Source organism: Ostrea edulis, chromosome 4, assembly GCF_947568905.1.
Source record: "Ostrea edulis chromosome 4, xbOstEdul1.1, whole genome shotgun sequence".
Lineage (NCBI taxonomy): Eukaryota > Metazoa > Mollusca > Bivalvia > Ostreida > Ostreidae > Ostrea > Ostrea edulis.
Genome location: NC_079167.1, coordinates 8,914,589 through 8,929,647, shown reverse-complemented (window position 1 = coordinate 8,929,647; position 15,059 = coordinate 8,914,589). Strand labels below are relative to the sequence as shown.

The 15,059-nt window shown below is 32.5% G+C and overlaps 1 protein-coding gene across 1 annotated transcript; it reads left to right on the top strand.

Annotated features, from left to right (window-relative positions):
* The first annotated feature begins 470 nt into the window (after nucleotides 1–470).
* Nucleotides 471–14,219, top strand: LOC125670034 (40-kDa huntingtin-associated protein-like). Its single transcript, XM_048904937.2, has 12 exons — nucleotides 471–595; nucleotides 758–804; nucleotides 895–967; nucleotides 2,889–3,048; nucleotides 3,433–3,501; nucleotides 5,049–5,111; nucleotides 5,270–5,327; nucleotides 5,417–5,479; nucleotides 6,437–6,528; nucleotides 9,484–9,565; nucleotides 10,636–10,682; nucleotides 12,712–14,219. Exons 1-12 carry the CDS (start codon nucleotides 537–539, stop codon nucleotides 12,847–12,849), a joined length of 951 nt encoding a protein of 316 aa, XP_048760894.1. The 5' UTR covers nucleotides 471–536; the 3' UTR covers nucleotides 12,850–14,219.
* Nucleotides 14,220–15,059: the final 840 nt, after the last annotated feature.

The window sequence follows — 15,059 nt, the reverse complement described above, 5'->3', positions numbered from 1 at the left end:
TATGCACACTATATACTATATATACCAGTTTGCTCAGATTGTGTCAAAACCCTGTGCACATGGATACATGATGGGGCATACCTAATTGAAGACCTACGAAAATGTGGGCTATATACATCAAAACTAATATGATTTTCTGATTAAGCATGTCTCAAATATAAAATAAACACGAACACTTTTGAATCTAAATTAATTAACTGCTTTGAATTTTTGAATTTAACTCTAGATAGAGAGTTGAAGCATAAAACTTTCCACTGAACGGAAAATAGATATGTGTTTAGATCATTTTTCTTCAGGACATAAATCCCCCCCCCCCCCCCCCAGGTTTTGGAAATGATTAATTATCTTTAAAATATGATATGATATCTTTAAAATATTATTTTAATTTTTTATAAATCTTAAAATATCATTTTTTAAGATATATTTTAGTGCAAGAATTATTGCCCATCAGGACATTACACTTGTAATGGTCGAATAGTATATGCACAAGTTATCTAGCCAACAACGCATCCGAAATTATCAGAAAAAATTCTAAAATGGAAAAAGATGTAGATATACTTGGAAAATACAGAGCAGTGTCAAATAAATTGAAAAAGTAGGTACAAAAAGGTTCCTTACATCCAAATAGCGATGTATAGTAAAGTTAAGGTAGAAATGGACCCAAGTTTCATCGTAATGAGTGATGGAGGAAATTCTAACTACGCATAATGTTTCGGGTTTTTTGATTTATCTGAACTATTGGCTCTTTTTTTTCCAGACGATTTCTAAAGAGACCAAATGTAGCCGAAGGAATTGAACAGTACTGTAAGTCAGTTTTGTTGTTTTTATGTGCCCATGATCTATAGATTCTTTATTTCCGTTTGAATGTTGATATTTTTTCTATATATCTTGCAGCTATTTTGTCCAAGTCATTAAAGGAACAGGAATGCCAACAGTATGCTGCTTTTTGTGCTCTTGCTCAAGCTCGGTAGGTAGATTGATTAGTTGTAAGTAGTAAACTTGAAAATATTACAATGACCCCATGAAAATTTAGTGATAGGATATGCAGTAATTTTATTTAGCTGCAATAATGTAGCCCGGCCTCTCCCATTTTTCTTCTCTTTTTTTTTGGGAGAGGGCTACAATTCCTTAGGATATCCGTTATGGTGCAAATGCGGGAGTAATTTACTCCCGCAACATTTTCGATCATTCTAAACATTTGCTGACTTTCTTTACGTAAATAAAATGATATTCTGTTTCTTATAGTCAATATATAAATTTACATTTAACCTGCAACTTACAATTTGTGAGGCTCTATTAATTAATTGTACCATTTTCAACAATTTCGATATATTCCAATTACTCGATTCATATTTGTGCGCCATGTTTATTGTACTGAAGTTTCAACTTCCAATTTTCAAGTTATTTGCATATACCATATAAGATATTTACATCAATGGACAAGCAACCATATGATTTTCTTTTCTTGTCGGAGTGGCTCAAGTAACTACATTTTCACGCAGATTGTCAGGATTTAGGTTTTTCAGTAGATCCACCTACGAGATCTCGTGATAACAAGCATGACGGAGCAGACGAAGAATTTTGCATGCTGTACATGATGTTTAATGAAAAACACCTTTATTGCCTAAGCACAAAGTTGGTACTCCTTGTGGTGTAAACAATATTTGAGACTAATACACGGAGCTTATTATCTTTTATTCGTAAAATTATTTTGCACCATTACGGAGATCCTATGGAATTGCAGCCCTATCCCAAAAACATCAGAATAAAAAAAATCGGATAGGGCCACATTATTACAGCTATGATTTTATGAGCTTCCAAGAGCATTTATTGCATATTTTGTCAACACTTCAAAGTACAAAAAGTACAACCCCTTTGAGGTATTTCAAATCACGTGTGTACATAACTGCAGCCGAATAAAGGAAGAAAGGGCTGCCCACATGTATGCGCTGCTTTACAGTGTTAGATAATTTTTTTGTTTATGCAAGGTATGTAAAGCTAAAGATGTGACAATGCAAAAGCAATTTAAAGACTAGGGTGGATATTTTACTGACCCTTTTTTATACACAATGTATACATTGTCAAGTATGTGTTCAGGTTTAAATGATATGATATGATTCAATGATTTGTTTCGAATTAAGGGCCCTTTGAAGGCAACATGAGCATGTTACAGAGAAAAAAAAACTGTTTACAAGTGAATGAGTATGATTGATATTATTAGAATACAGTTAAATATAAAAGTATTTAAATTGATGCAAACAATTGTTATAATATAACTGTGTACATTAATAGCACAAATGACTATATACAGATAATGGTTTTGAAAAAAAAAATCTTTCTTGAATGATTATATCAAAAGGCTGACATTTTGAAGTCATAAGATTTGTATAACCAATATTTTTGTTAATAATTGCTTTGAATGATCTTCTCCTGGATGATCTGCCTCTGTGTTTTCCTGGATGATCTGCCCCTGTGTTTCTGCAGCATGTGACAGTGTGCAGAGTGAGGGGATGTTCTAACTTTAAAAAAAAAAAACACGCACCAAGCAAATAACTCTTGATATTTAGAGACTGTGGTAAATGATACTACCTAATTCAAGTGTTAGAATGTTGTGTTCGGACTTTTCTGCTGTTTATTCAGTGATTCGAAATACCTGGAATTGAACCGCAATACCCTAAAAGGTGGTTTAATTATAACACTTGTTAAAGTCGTTTAAACAAAAATATACTCGATTTGTATCGTTGATCTGTTTACTCATAGAACCAACTTTGCGTTTAAACCATACAACCAATCTAAACTTTATTGGTTTCAGTGTTTGCGGTCAAAATAAAGTTATTCGTAATACCCTAAATGACTGAATCTGAAACTATGGTTATCTTTACATTCAGGTGTGAGCACACTATGGTCAATGCTGCTGGTGAATCCCAGTCCTTGACAGATGCTGCCCGTAACTTTCTTGAGGCCGAGATAGCCAACCAGGAGCTGAAGTGTCCAAGTTTTAACGAACATCTTGCAGCAGCCATTAATTGTTTCAGTCATGCTATAAGGGTTAGATACAGTAATCAATGACTGTTATCGTCTTTAATTTAAGGAAATACTGTATAGCAGGTTTTTTCCAAGGGTCTAAAATTTGTGGATTTCCTGGCTCAAAGGTGTGCTAATAATTCTAGCAGATTAAATTTTGAAGGACAAGGAAGAGTTATCTCTCTTGCAAATACTGAAGTCTTAAGTTGGCGAGTGAAATTTTGGCAGAAGGCTATCTAACCTCTAAAATAAACCAAATTTATCGCCCTGCAGAATAAACCTGCTATACGGTATATTGGCATAATTTGCAAAAATTATACTGTTTTAAAATACCAATTATTTGTAAAGTTTTAAATGATAAGATAGATATATATAGAATTTATTTTTACATCTCACACATTACTATAGGTTCACATAGAGAATAACAGTGTAGCATTGGCAGCCGCTTTGTGTATTGAACTAGGGAATGCTTTAAAGGTATAGTATAATGTTGAACTAGGGAATGTTTTATAGGTATAGTATAATATTGCAGAGGTTTCATCAATGTCTACAAAATAAATTAACTTAGGAACCGTATTAAACTAAAAATTACTTATGTGACATTAACATTGATTTTTGTTTCCTCGGTTTGTCATGAAAACCTGCATGATCAACACACTGTACTCTTTTATGATAATGTAACAAAATTTACTGGATTACTAGTGTGAATCCAGAAATCATTATCCTGACAATTGGCAGACATTTCTGAGATGAAACAAAGCTATATATAGCACTATTCTCTGCTGTGCCAATTTTCATTTAATTTTTTTTTTTTTGCTTTTCTCAACATGGAGGTGCAATATAGATTAACGGGATTGTTATAGGCAAGAATGTAAATACAATTCAGCTGCAAATAAAATTTTGAATCCGATTTTTTGCTTTAAGGACCAAATTCCTTTCCGTCATAGAGATTTCACTTAACCTTTGATGTAATGAAAAAGTACTCTTTGATTAGTTAGATTTATCAACAAAAATTATAGGGTCTTGTGGATGGATTTTCATAGGATACACGTCAAAACTTGTTGAACATAATTGGTCCAAGTTTCTGAAGAAATGAATTTTGTTTTTGAAAATACACGAGGGTGTGAACTGCAACACTTTAAACCAGCGTACTTCATGAAGTGCTAATGCACTTTATGAAAAGTAGGCTGCATGAAGCGTTGCTGTTCATAACCTCGTGTATTTTCAAAACTGAAATTTATTTTTTATATTTACATTTCACTTTCATTTATGTCGGAACATTCCCATCCATTAGAATAGTCGTAAAATATTTATCATGATTCATATGCTCTTTGTTCACATTTTTTGAGGAAATGGCTATTATTTCAAATGGTAGAGATATTGATGGTAAAAGCATTGGAAAAATGTAAATATTGTAGAATGTAAAGGAAAATGTGCATGTAGGATGTTTTGACACAGAAGGTTTAGAGATTTCAATGTTATTTGAAAAATTAACATGGTCTTTGCTGAAAAAATTGTGTAGCCTAATGCAAGGTATATTTTACACTATTGCTTGTTGGGAAATTGCATTGAGAATCAGGTACTTGATGTACTTGTATTGTCGTTATTTATTATGAGCAAAACACGATTTATGTATTTTGAAAATTTACATATTGATGAGTTGTGGTAACAACTGCATTTTGAGTACATGATCAATATTTCCCAGTGAAGTTTATCTGCAGTGCATTGCTATACAAATAAATGATTCAGTATTTCAATGAATTATCCATGGAAGTCCCGAAAGATTGAAAATATACTAGTTAATAGAAATTATTGATTTTAATTTTTGTTGATGGTCCTTAGGGCAAAATAAGCATTGGCAGGTGTATACAATCATTTACAATCAGATTGAATTGCTGCGAAAGCTTGTATAAGTCTTTGGGGGGGAAACTCTGTCATGATGGCTTTGTGTTTGTGAATGCTCTCTACTATTTTAACATTTTCACCAATACTGTGTAATTTTCTTTGATTTCTTTTTACTTTAGAAACTGAACAAACCAGGAGAAGCCATGGCTCACTTTCAAAGAGCAGCAGAATTGCAGTCTCATGTAATAATTTAGAGAATGTTTTAAGTACAGTATTTAGAATTTGTTTCTTAGAAATGTTATATCAAATATTATAAGGAGAGGTGTAGTTGAATTAAATTTGGAGGATTTTTGAACAGATAGAGGGTTGACATATGTTTAATGTATTGTTTGTTTTGTAGAGTCCGCTTGACTGTCTGCAGTCACTAAGTGAAGTAACTTCATGTAAAATTGCCATCAGTAAGGGTCTTTTTTCTCTGTCTCATTATAAAGTAGCACAAGCTATGTCATTGTGCATTAAATTAAAAAGTGTTTGTTTAAATTTGCAGAGGACTATGATGGCGCTCTCAGTGTTCTCACAGAAATGGCTTATTTAGCACAAGAAAGGGGAGGTAATTAAGGAAATAATAGTACCGGTAGTTTGTTATGTATACAGTCAGACCTGTATTAGGTGACGTAATGAGGTGGTATTTTACTCAGGTCCTGAAACATGGAAGGTGTAATTTAATCCTATGTTAAGTTTATTTTCTTCTACATATGTACTACTTTTTTAAAAGATTCAATATTTGAGTTTTATTTTTTATGATATCCATGAAGTTTTCAGATGTATAACATCAACAATTTTATACAAATAATTGTTGTGATGAATAAAAAATTGAATGCTTATGATGAGATTTGATGATATATGTGATAAATCTATTAGTTTGATAAGTATGGTTAAGATTTTCAGGGCACAAATTGTATACAAACACTTGCATTAACTTGTATTAAATCAAAATTATGTTGATTGTGCATGTACTTTTTTAAGTGATAGTTTTTCCCAGATATCTATTTAAAGCTTTTACCCCACATATCATATTCAATTTAAATGATTTCTAGTCATGTATGTATTCATCATGCTAAATAGCACAGATAATTTGCCTAACATTAAAACATGTCCTCACCTATGATTATCATGTAAAGAAGTCAAATTTTCAAAATTATTTTATATTGCCGTCACCAATAAATGTTGCAATGTATACATTACACTGATTTCAAATGCTACCATGTATTTCAATTTGTCACATTTTCTTCACTCAAGAAAGTGCTGCTATCGATATTTTACGACATGAATCAAACACAAATGATGTTAACTTTGGAGAAAATCTATAGGATGTACAACCCAAGTTGAATTTTAAGTCTTAATTATACCGTAATTGCACATTCTTACTGAGAGTGGGTGTTATATATTTAGTATTTGCACCCTCAATGGGTCACTAAGGCAAGTCTGACTGTAGTGTCATTTAAAGAATAATCCAAAATGCCATACCATACACAAGATGATTTGTGTGTACTTGTGTTGCCAACAGGTTCCTCAATAACAGGCAGGCCTGTGGGGGCATACTGTGACTTCCTGTGTCAATGTGAAGTGTCCAGAGTCCTTCTTCTGATGATGCTGCAGGTGGGTACTAAAATATCATTAGAAAATGTGCCACAGGTAAATACAAAAATATTACTACTAATGATGTTACAGCTAAGACATTGTTACTAATGATGTTACAGCTAAGACATTACTACTAATGATGTTACAGCTAAGACATTACTACTAATGATGTTACAGCTAAGACATTGTTACTAATGATGTTACAGCTAAGACATTATTACTAATGATGTTACAGCTAAGACATTGTTACTAATGATGTTACAGCTAAGACATTGTTACTAATGATGTTACAGCTAAGACATTGTTACTAATGATGTTACAGCTAAGACATTACTACTAATGATGTTACAGCTAAGACATTACTACTAATGATGTTACAGCGAAGACTTTACTACTAATGATGTTACAGCTAAGACATTACTACTAATGATGTTACAGCTAAGACATTGTTACTAATGATGTTACAGCTAAGACATTGTTACTAATGATGTTACAGCTAAGACATTACTACTAATGATGTTACAGCTAAGACATTACTACTAATGATGTTACAGCTAAGACATTATTACTAATGATGTTACAGCTAAGACATTACTACTAATGATGTTACAGCTAAGACATTACTACTAATGATGTTACAGCTAAGACATTACTACTAATGATGTTACAGCTAAGACATTGTTACTAATGATGTTACAGCTAAGACATTACTACTAATGATGTTACAGCTAAGACATTACTACTAATGATGTTACAGCTAAGACATTGTTACTAATGATGTTACAGCTAAGACATTATTACTAATGATGTTACAGCTAAGACATTGTTACTAATGATGTTACAGCTAAGACATTGTTACTAATGATGTTACAGCTAAGACATTACTACTAATGATGTTACAGCTAAGACATTGTTACTAATGATGTTACAGCTAAGACATTATTACTAATGATGTTACAGCTAAGACATTGTTACTAATGATGTTACAGCTAAGACATTGTTACTAATGATGTTACAGCTAAGACATTGTTACTAATGATGTTACAGCTAAGACATTGTTACTAATGATGTTACAGCTAAGACATTACTACTAATGATGTTACAGCTAAGACATTACTACTAATGATGTTACAGCTAAGACATTACTACTAATGATGTTACAGCTAAGACATTACTACTAATGATGTTACAGCTAAGACATTATTACTAATGATGTTACAGCTAAGACATTACTACTAATGATGTTACAGCTAAGACATTATTACTAATGATGTTACAGCTAAGACATTACTACTAATGATGTTACAGCTAAGACATTACTACTAATGATGTTACAGCTAAGACATTGTTACTAATGATGTTACAGCTAAGACATTGTTACTAATGATGTTACAGCTAAGACATTACTACTAATGATGTTACAGCTAAGACATTATTACTAATGATGTTACAGCTAAGACATTACTACTAATGATGTTACAGCTAAGACATTATTACTAATGATGTTACAGCTAAGACATTACTACTAATGATGTTACAGCTAAGACATTACTACTAATGATGTTACAGCTAAGACATTGTTACTAATGATGTTACAGCTAAGACATTGTTACTAATGATGTTACAGCTAAGACATTACTACTAATGATGTTACAGCTAAGACATTACTACTAATGATGTTACAGCTAAGACATTATTACTAATGATGTTACAGCTAAGACATTACTACTAATGATGTTACAGCTAAGACATTACTACTAATGATGTTACAGCTAAGACATTACTACTAATGATGTTACAGCTAAGACATTGTTACTAATGATGTTACAGCTAAGACATTGTTACTAATGATGTTACAGCTAAGACATTACTACTAATGATGTTACAGCTAAGACATTACTACTAATGATGTTACAGCTAAGACATTGTTACTAATGATGTTACAGCTAAGACATTTTTACTAATGATGTTACAGCTAAGACATTGTTACTAATGATGTTACAGCTAAGACATTGTTACTAATGATGTTACAGCTAAGACATTACTACTAATGATGTTACAGCTAAGACATTGTTACTAATGATGTTACAGCTTAGTACAAAACATTATCACTAATGATGTTACAGCTTAGTACAAAAACATTACTAATGATATTACAGCATAGTACAAAAACATTATCACTAATGATATTACAGCTTAGTACAAAAACATTACTAATGGTATTACAGCATAGTACAAAAACATCACTAATGATGTTACAGCTTAGTACAAAACATTATTACTGATGATGCTACAGCTTAGTACAAAAAACATTATTACTGATGATGCTACAGCATAGTACAAAAACACTATTACTAATGATGTTACAACTTAGTATAAAGACATTACTAATGATATTACATCTTAGTATAAAGACATTATTACTAATGATATTACAGCTTAGTATAAAGACATTATTACTAATGATGCTACAGCTTAGTATAAAGACATTATTACTAATGATGCTACAGCTTAGTATAAAGACATTATTACTAATGATATTACATCTTAGTATAAAGACATTACTAATGATGTTACAGCCTAGTATAAAGACATTACTAATGATGTTACAGCTTAGTATAAAGACATTATTACTAATGATGTTACAGGTACAGTATTGTTAGATAGAATGTTCTATCATTAAAGTGATAATGTGTGGTTAGGGCCTGTCACGAGACCCAGTTAGAATTATTCTAACTACAGTATTTTAAGTACAAAAAACATTACTAATGATGCGACAGGTACAGTATCGTAAAGTACAAAAATGTCTTTACTGTTGACGCTACCGATGAGCACAGAGAATAATTATTAATTATGTACTGCATTGTTCATAAACTTAAAATTATTTCATATTAATACAGTGCTTTTGTAAATTCAGTCTTTTTGTACCTCAATCTGCCTAGTGGCTTGCTCATAGACATTTATCTATTACAGCCAACACCTCAGAGGATACGCCCAGAACATGCTCAGACTTTGGAGAAATACACCTGGGATTTTAATGAAGACAATACTACAGGTAAAACAATGGGGTTATACAATACTACAGGTTATAAAATGGGGTTATTGATGTAAAATATTGTCATTATGACAATTGCATTATGAGGATAATAACTATCATTCCAATTCTTGAGAGATCAAGAGATCGAACGTTCAGGACTTTGACTTACTTGACTTATTCCTGTTGACTCCCGGTGGAGCATAGGGCTGCAACAACACCATGGCAACGGACTCTGTTATGGGCTGCTCTCTTCAGCTGAGTCCACGTCATTGCAGAACGTTCAGGAGATGGGGAGTAAATTTGCTTAGTCAGATAGAGAAAAAATTGGAACCATGATTTCACTTGGAGAGATAAGGAAGTTCAAGCCATCTCGAGTCACCTGTAAATGGATATTTAGATGGAGCAGGAATACCTTCACCAAAATTGTAAATTTCATGATTCCAGGGATATGGGTTTTGGTACCTGGGTGGGGCTAAAATTATTATAGTGATTATTGTGTTTATCATATGAAAGACTTCTTTAATTTTGCTGATACTGTGTAAAAACTAAATGCATGTTTAGAAAAAGCAGAAAGGAATGTACCAAAATTTTGCAGCCCCATGATTCTGCTAGTAGGGCGGTCCAAAATACTAATAGTCATATAGTGTTAACATAACATACATGTATATTAATATGTAAAGTCTTTCATTGATATAGGCACTTTTGGGAGCATTTGTGTTTTAAGAACACATCTTGATTAGAATTTAGCTTAGATATGCAGAATGTGAAAATTAGTATTCATTCCATTGCTAGTGATATTTTGAACTAATGCTCAAGTGATCGATAAGGCCTGTGGGCTTCTTGTCTTTAATAAGACGATATTTACATGTATATAGTAAAGAAGTAGTGCAGTCATGTTACAATTTGTTGCGTTTCAGAATCAGGGTCATTATTCACATGTTCTCAAAGCCTGCTTTAAAAAGGAATGTTTTTCGGGGGGGGATTGACATTAGGATCCGCATATATGTTGGACAAAAGACTGAATTTCGCCCATAAATCCAACTTCTAGTATATTCTTTGTAATTGGGTATTTTGTTTTTCTATTTTAGTGCAGTATCTTGGAGAGGACTTGTTCCTCATGTTACAATCTATTGTGGTGAGTATTCCCTATATGTATTATAGTAAAATCTACTGTGCACATGTACTGAATATTTCTCATGCATGTACTGAGTATTCCTCAGGTCACAATCTATTGAAGTGAGTACTCGGTATTCCTCGGGTCACAATCTATTGAAGTGAGTACTTGGTATTCCTCGTGTTACAATCTACTGAGGTTAGTACTGAATATTCCTCATGTAATTTGATGTGAATATTGTATATAATATAACCTGTGCTATTGATTTTTCAAATTTGAAAAAGTTATGTCGGTTAAGATTAATATTCTACAATTTTTCAGTACAATTTGTCAGTACTGTCATATTTGCAACATACAGAGATAAGATGCTTATACATCATACAAAAGTTGCTAATGACTTGGGGTTTGTCCTGACACTATAGCCCATGGTTATATTGACAATGTCAAGGTCATTGCAAAAACATGTAGTCCATGTACAGACTATGTATTTGGAGCAGGAAATTTTCAGACAGTCACACTTCAGGCAAATGTTATTCATGTCTTATGGGTGTGTCCTGGTCTTTCCCAAAGTCTTTAAAACAATTTCAAGTTCACTTTAAAGGGACTGATTCACGATTTTCCCCAAAATTTTGTTTTTCATTTCTAATGATCAAAATCTATTGTCTAATGTGTTTAAAATATTTCACATAAAAATTAAGGTTATACATCATCACAGAAGCTCATTTTAGAGAGTTTATTATTTGTTTTGTAAACAAAGATTGTGGTATGTTATTGTTTACGAAATTTTCAAAAGAAATGTATATCGATCTATAAGTTTATTAAATCTTTTACATTTCAAGCATTCTTTGGGTAAATTGTGTCATCTAAAAGTTAACATTTGTGACTATGCAAAATTAAGATGCTTTATATTACAAAATTAACATTTCACTGGTTTGTTTGTATACATGAAAAGACTCGAGTCTTTGTTTACATAACAAAGACTTAAGGCCCAAATATTGCTTTTATTCTTTCATTCAGAAGTTCAAAATTTTGACTGTCAACATCAAATCAGTTATATTTTTAATGTTCAACATCAAAAATGAAAAATATTTTTTTTCAAAAATCGTGAACCAGTCCCTTTAAGGAAATGTAAAAGCCCAGATCATATCTTTAAAGCAGAGAAAGATGAAATGCTTAGATTCAACACAAAAGGTGTTTATGACATGACACTTTGGTCCTGACCTCAGACCAAGGTCATTTGTGCAATGTCAAGATCACTGGGGAAAATTATACATAATACATGTGTAGGCTGCAATTGGAGCAGAATAGTTTTAGATAGTCACACTTGGCACCACAATTGATTATAGTGGATGTGTCCTGATCATGCCACAAGGTCATTTGGTTAATGTCACTTGCAGAGAAAAGTACTTATTCTGGTCCAGGTCTTTAATCAAAACAGAAAGATAAGATGCTTATATTGGATACAAATGTTGCTAATGAATTGAGGGTGTGTTCTCCTGACCAATAGTAACTATGACAATGTAAAGGTCCAATGGGAAAATAGTTATAAAATTCTTATAAAGTCTGTAACTTTGGAGCAGAAAAGCTTTGTCCTCACATGCTGGATTGAAAGGCCCTTGACGTGCGGTGTTGTGATCTTATGCCATGGTTATCTGGACAATTCAAGGCCACTTAGAAAAGAGGATGTAATTCTTGTCAAGGCTGTTTTTTTCACATTGTTGAATGCTGATTCTTTTAACTCTTTAAGTTTCTTTACAACCTAAAGGAGTGACATGGCCATCACTTGAAGTTGATTATTTAAGTTCAACGTCATAGAAATTCCTTCTTCTTTTTTTTCTGACATGTTACTTTATTATTCATGAATTTGTAGAAATTCATACAAGTAATGGCATAAGAATAAACAAGATTTTAAATATAAACCAATATAAAAGTATAAGTCCCATTATTCTCAATATTGTTAATAGACAAGCTAATCATAGCGTAAATGTAGCCTGTAATGTAACTCTCTTTGTTGTGTTTTTACTGTGATTTGAACTGTTTTGTTTTGTAGATGGCCTGCCAGTCCATGGATCTGACCTCTCTACGGCTGCTACAGACAGAGTTATGGCCAATGTTAACCACGGAACAGAACCATTTACTATTTCTTGTGCTCCAGGAACTATCACAACCTTCGGGGGAGGGAGCCTAGATTAATTACACAGGAACTATCACAACCTTCAGGGGAGGGAGCCTAGATAAGTTACACAGGAACTATCACAACCTTCAGAGGATGGAGCCTAGATAAATTACACAGGAACTATCACAACCTTCAGAGGATGGAGCCAAGATAAATTACACAGGAACTATCACAACCTTCAGAGGATGGAGCCAAGATAAATTACACAGAAACTATCACAACCTTCAGAGGATGGAGCCTAGATAAATTACACAGGAACTATCACAACCTTCAGAGGATGGAGCCTAGATAAATTACACAGGAACTATCACAACCTTCAGAGGATGGAGCCTAGATAAATTACACAGAAACTATCACAACCTTCAGAGGATGGAGCCTAGATAAATTACACAGAAACTATCACAACCTTCAGGGGATGGAGCCTAAATAAATTACACAGGAACTATCACAACCTTCAGGGGATGGAGCCTAAATAAGTTACACAGAAACTATCACAACCTTCAGAGGATGGAGCCTAGATAAATTACACATGATAAAGTTTTCAGTAAATATTTCGCTACCTGTCATTTCACATGTTCTGTTGTTTAACTCTACACAACATGTGCAAACAAGAGTCATTCTATCAAATGATGTGCCTGTCTTGAAAACTGATAGTTAGCTTGCAAGACAGAAGCACCAAATTTTACAGTTACCTGAACAATTTAAAAAGAATGTAGTATTTGTACTAATATGAATGGGATTATATATCCTGGCACATTAGATGCATTTGTAAGTGTATTAATTTATGAACAATGCTAAAATATATTATTATAGCTCAGGATTTCTAGCACTAATTTATGGATACACCATATAGTCTGTGACCTGTAATTAGGCTAAATGTTGAATATGCTAAAGGAAATGGATGTGCAGTGTTTAAAAAATGGAGATATAGGAAGTTCTGTACATGTATCTGGATAATACAGTAAAACAACAGTTTATTTTGTTCTGTAATTATTCCATTATTCAGAGTATGCGAGGACTGAATTCATTGTAACAAATGACAAAACAATAAAATCATCACATCTTAGTTCAGGTCACATGTCTATGTAGAAATGTCGTCTATGTAGAAATGTTGTTGATATGTTTATTATAACACATACAGAAGTTCAAGACCATTTAATTTATATACGACTACAGTTTATTTGTAATTTTATCATAAATGCAGTAGCTGAGGTGAGTGCTCTTCCGGCTCTCGCTTATTGAAACTTTGTACAGTTCTAAGTTTTACGATGAATTGTAACTTTATGTTGTTAGCTACCCCAAAGGGCTCAGGGGATAGTTTTTCATTAATTTGGTTATTTCCTCCCAATTCTGTTTCTTAATTCAATAAATTTGTAAGTGTATTTGGTTTGGTGATTTTTTTATTTAGATAGATAAAAAAAGTTCATTTCAATGTATTACTTTGTAATAAGCTAATTACAATATAAATTATTGACAATGAATTATAGCCTTGCTATTCATATAGGGGGGAAATGAAATTTCTAAAATTAAAGAGGCCCATGGGTCTCATCACTCATGTCAACAGTTTGCATTTTCCCATATAAAGCTTTAAAGCCCAATTGTGCACCAACCCTGGCCTTGGGAGTCATGAAAATTTGAAGCTATGCTTCATGAGGATTTTTGTAATGTATTGATTCAACAAATTGATTCTTTGTGGTTCTGTAGAATATAAAGAATTTTCTTGCATGAACACATTTTAAAAAAAAAAAAGAAAAAAAGATTTGCAAGTTTCACTGCAAAAATGTTTGCACTGCATTGTATCCACTCTTGCCCCAGGGGACATAAGTTTGTACATTCTAATTTTAAAAAATTTAATCATATTGTGAATTAGATTTTGGTTATACAAGCTTCATTTTCTTACAGAAGGAAGCTTTCCACATGCCCTAGTGATTTAATATCTTTCCATGAAGTTTTTATGTAATCAACCCCTTTACCAAAGCATGCTTGGTGTCAATTCAAACAACATTTGACATAAATTAGATTTTTAGAACATGAGTATTGCTATTATTTCCCACAAAAGCATTGCACTTATGAATTTAGGAACATAGTCTAATAGAATGAGTTAGACTTGTCACTGTGGAACATTTACATTGATTGAATATACTTATATGATAGTGTAATTGTTAAAGTGAGTTTTCCAGTAATTGTGGAGAAACTTACTTACTTAGGCCTGTCATTCCGTG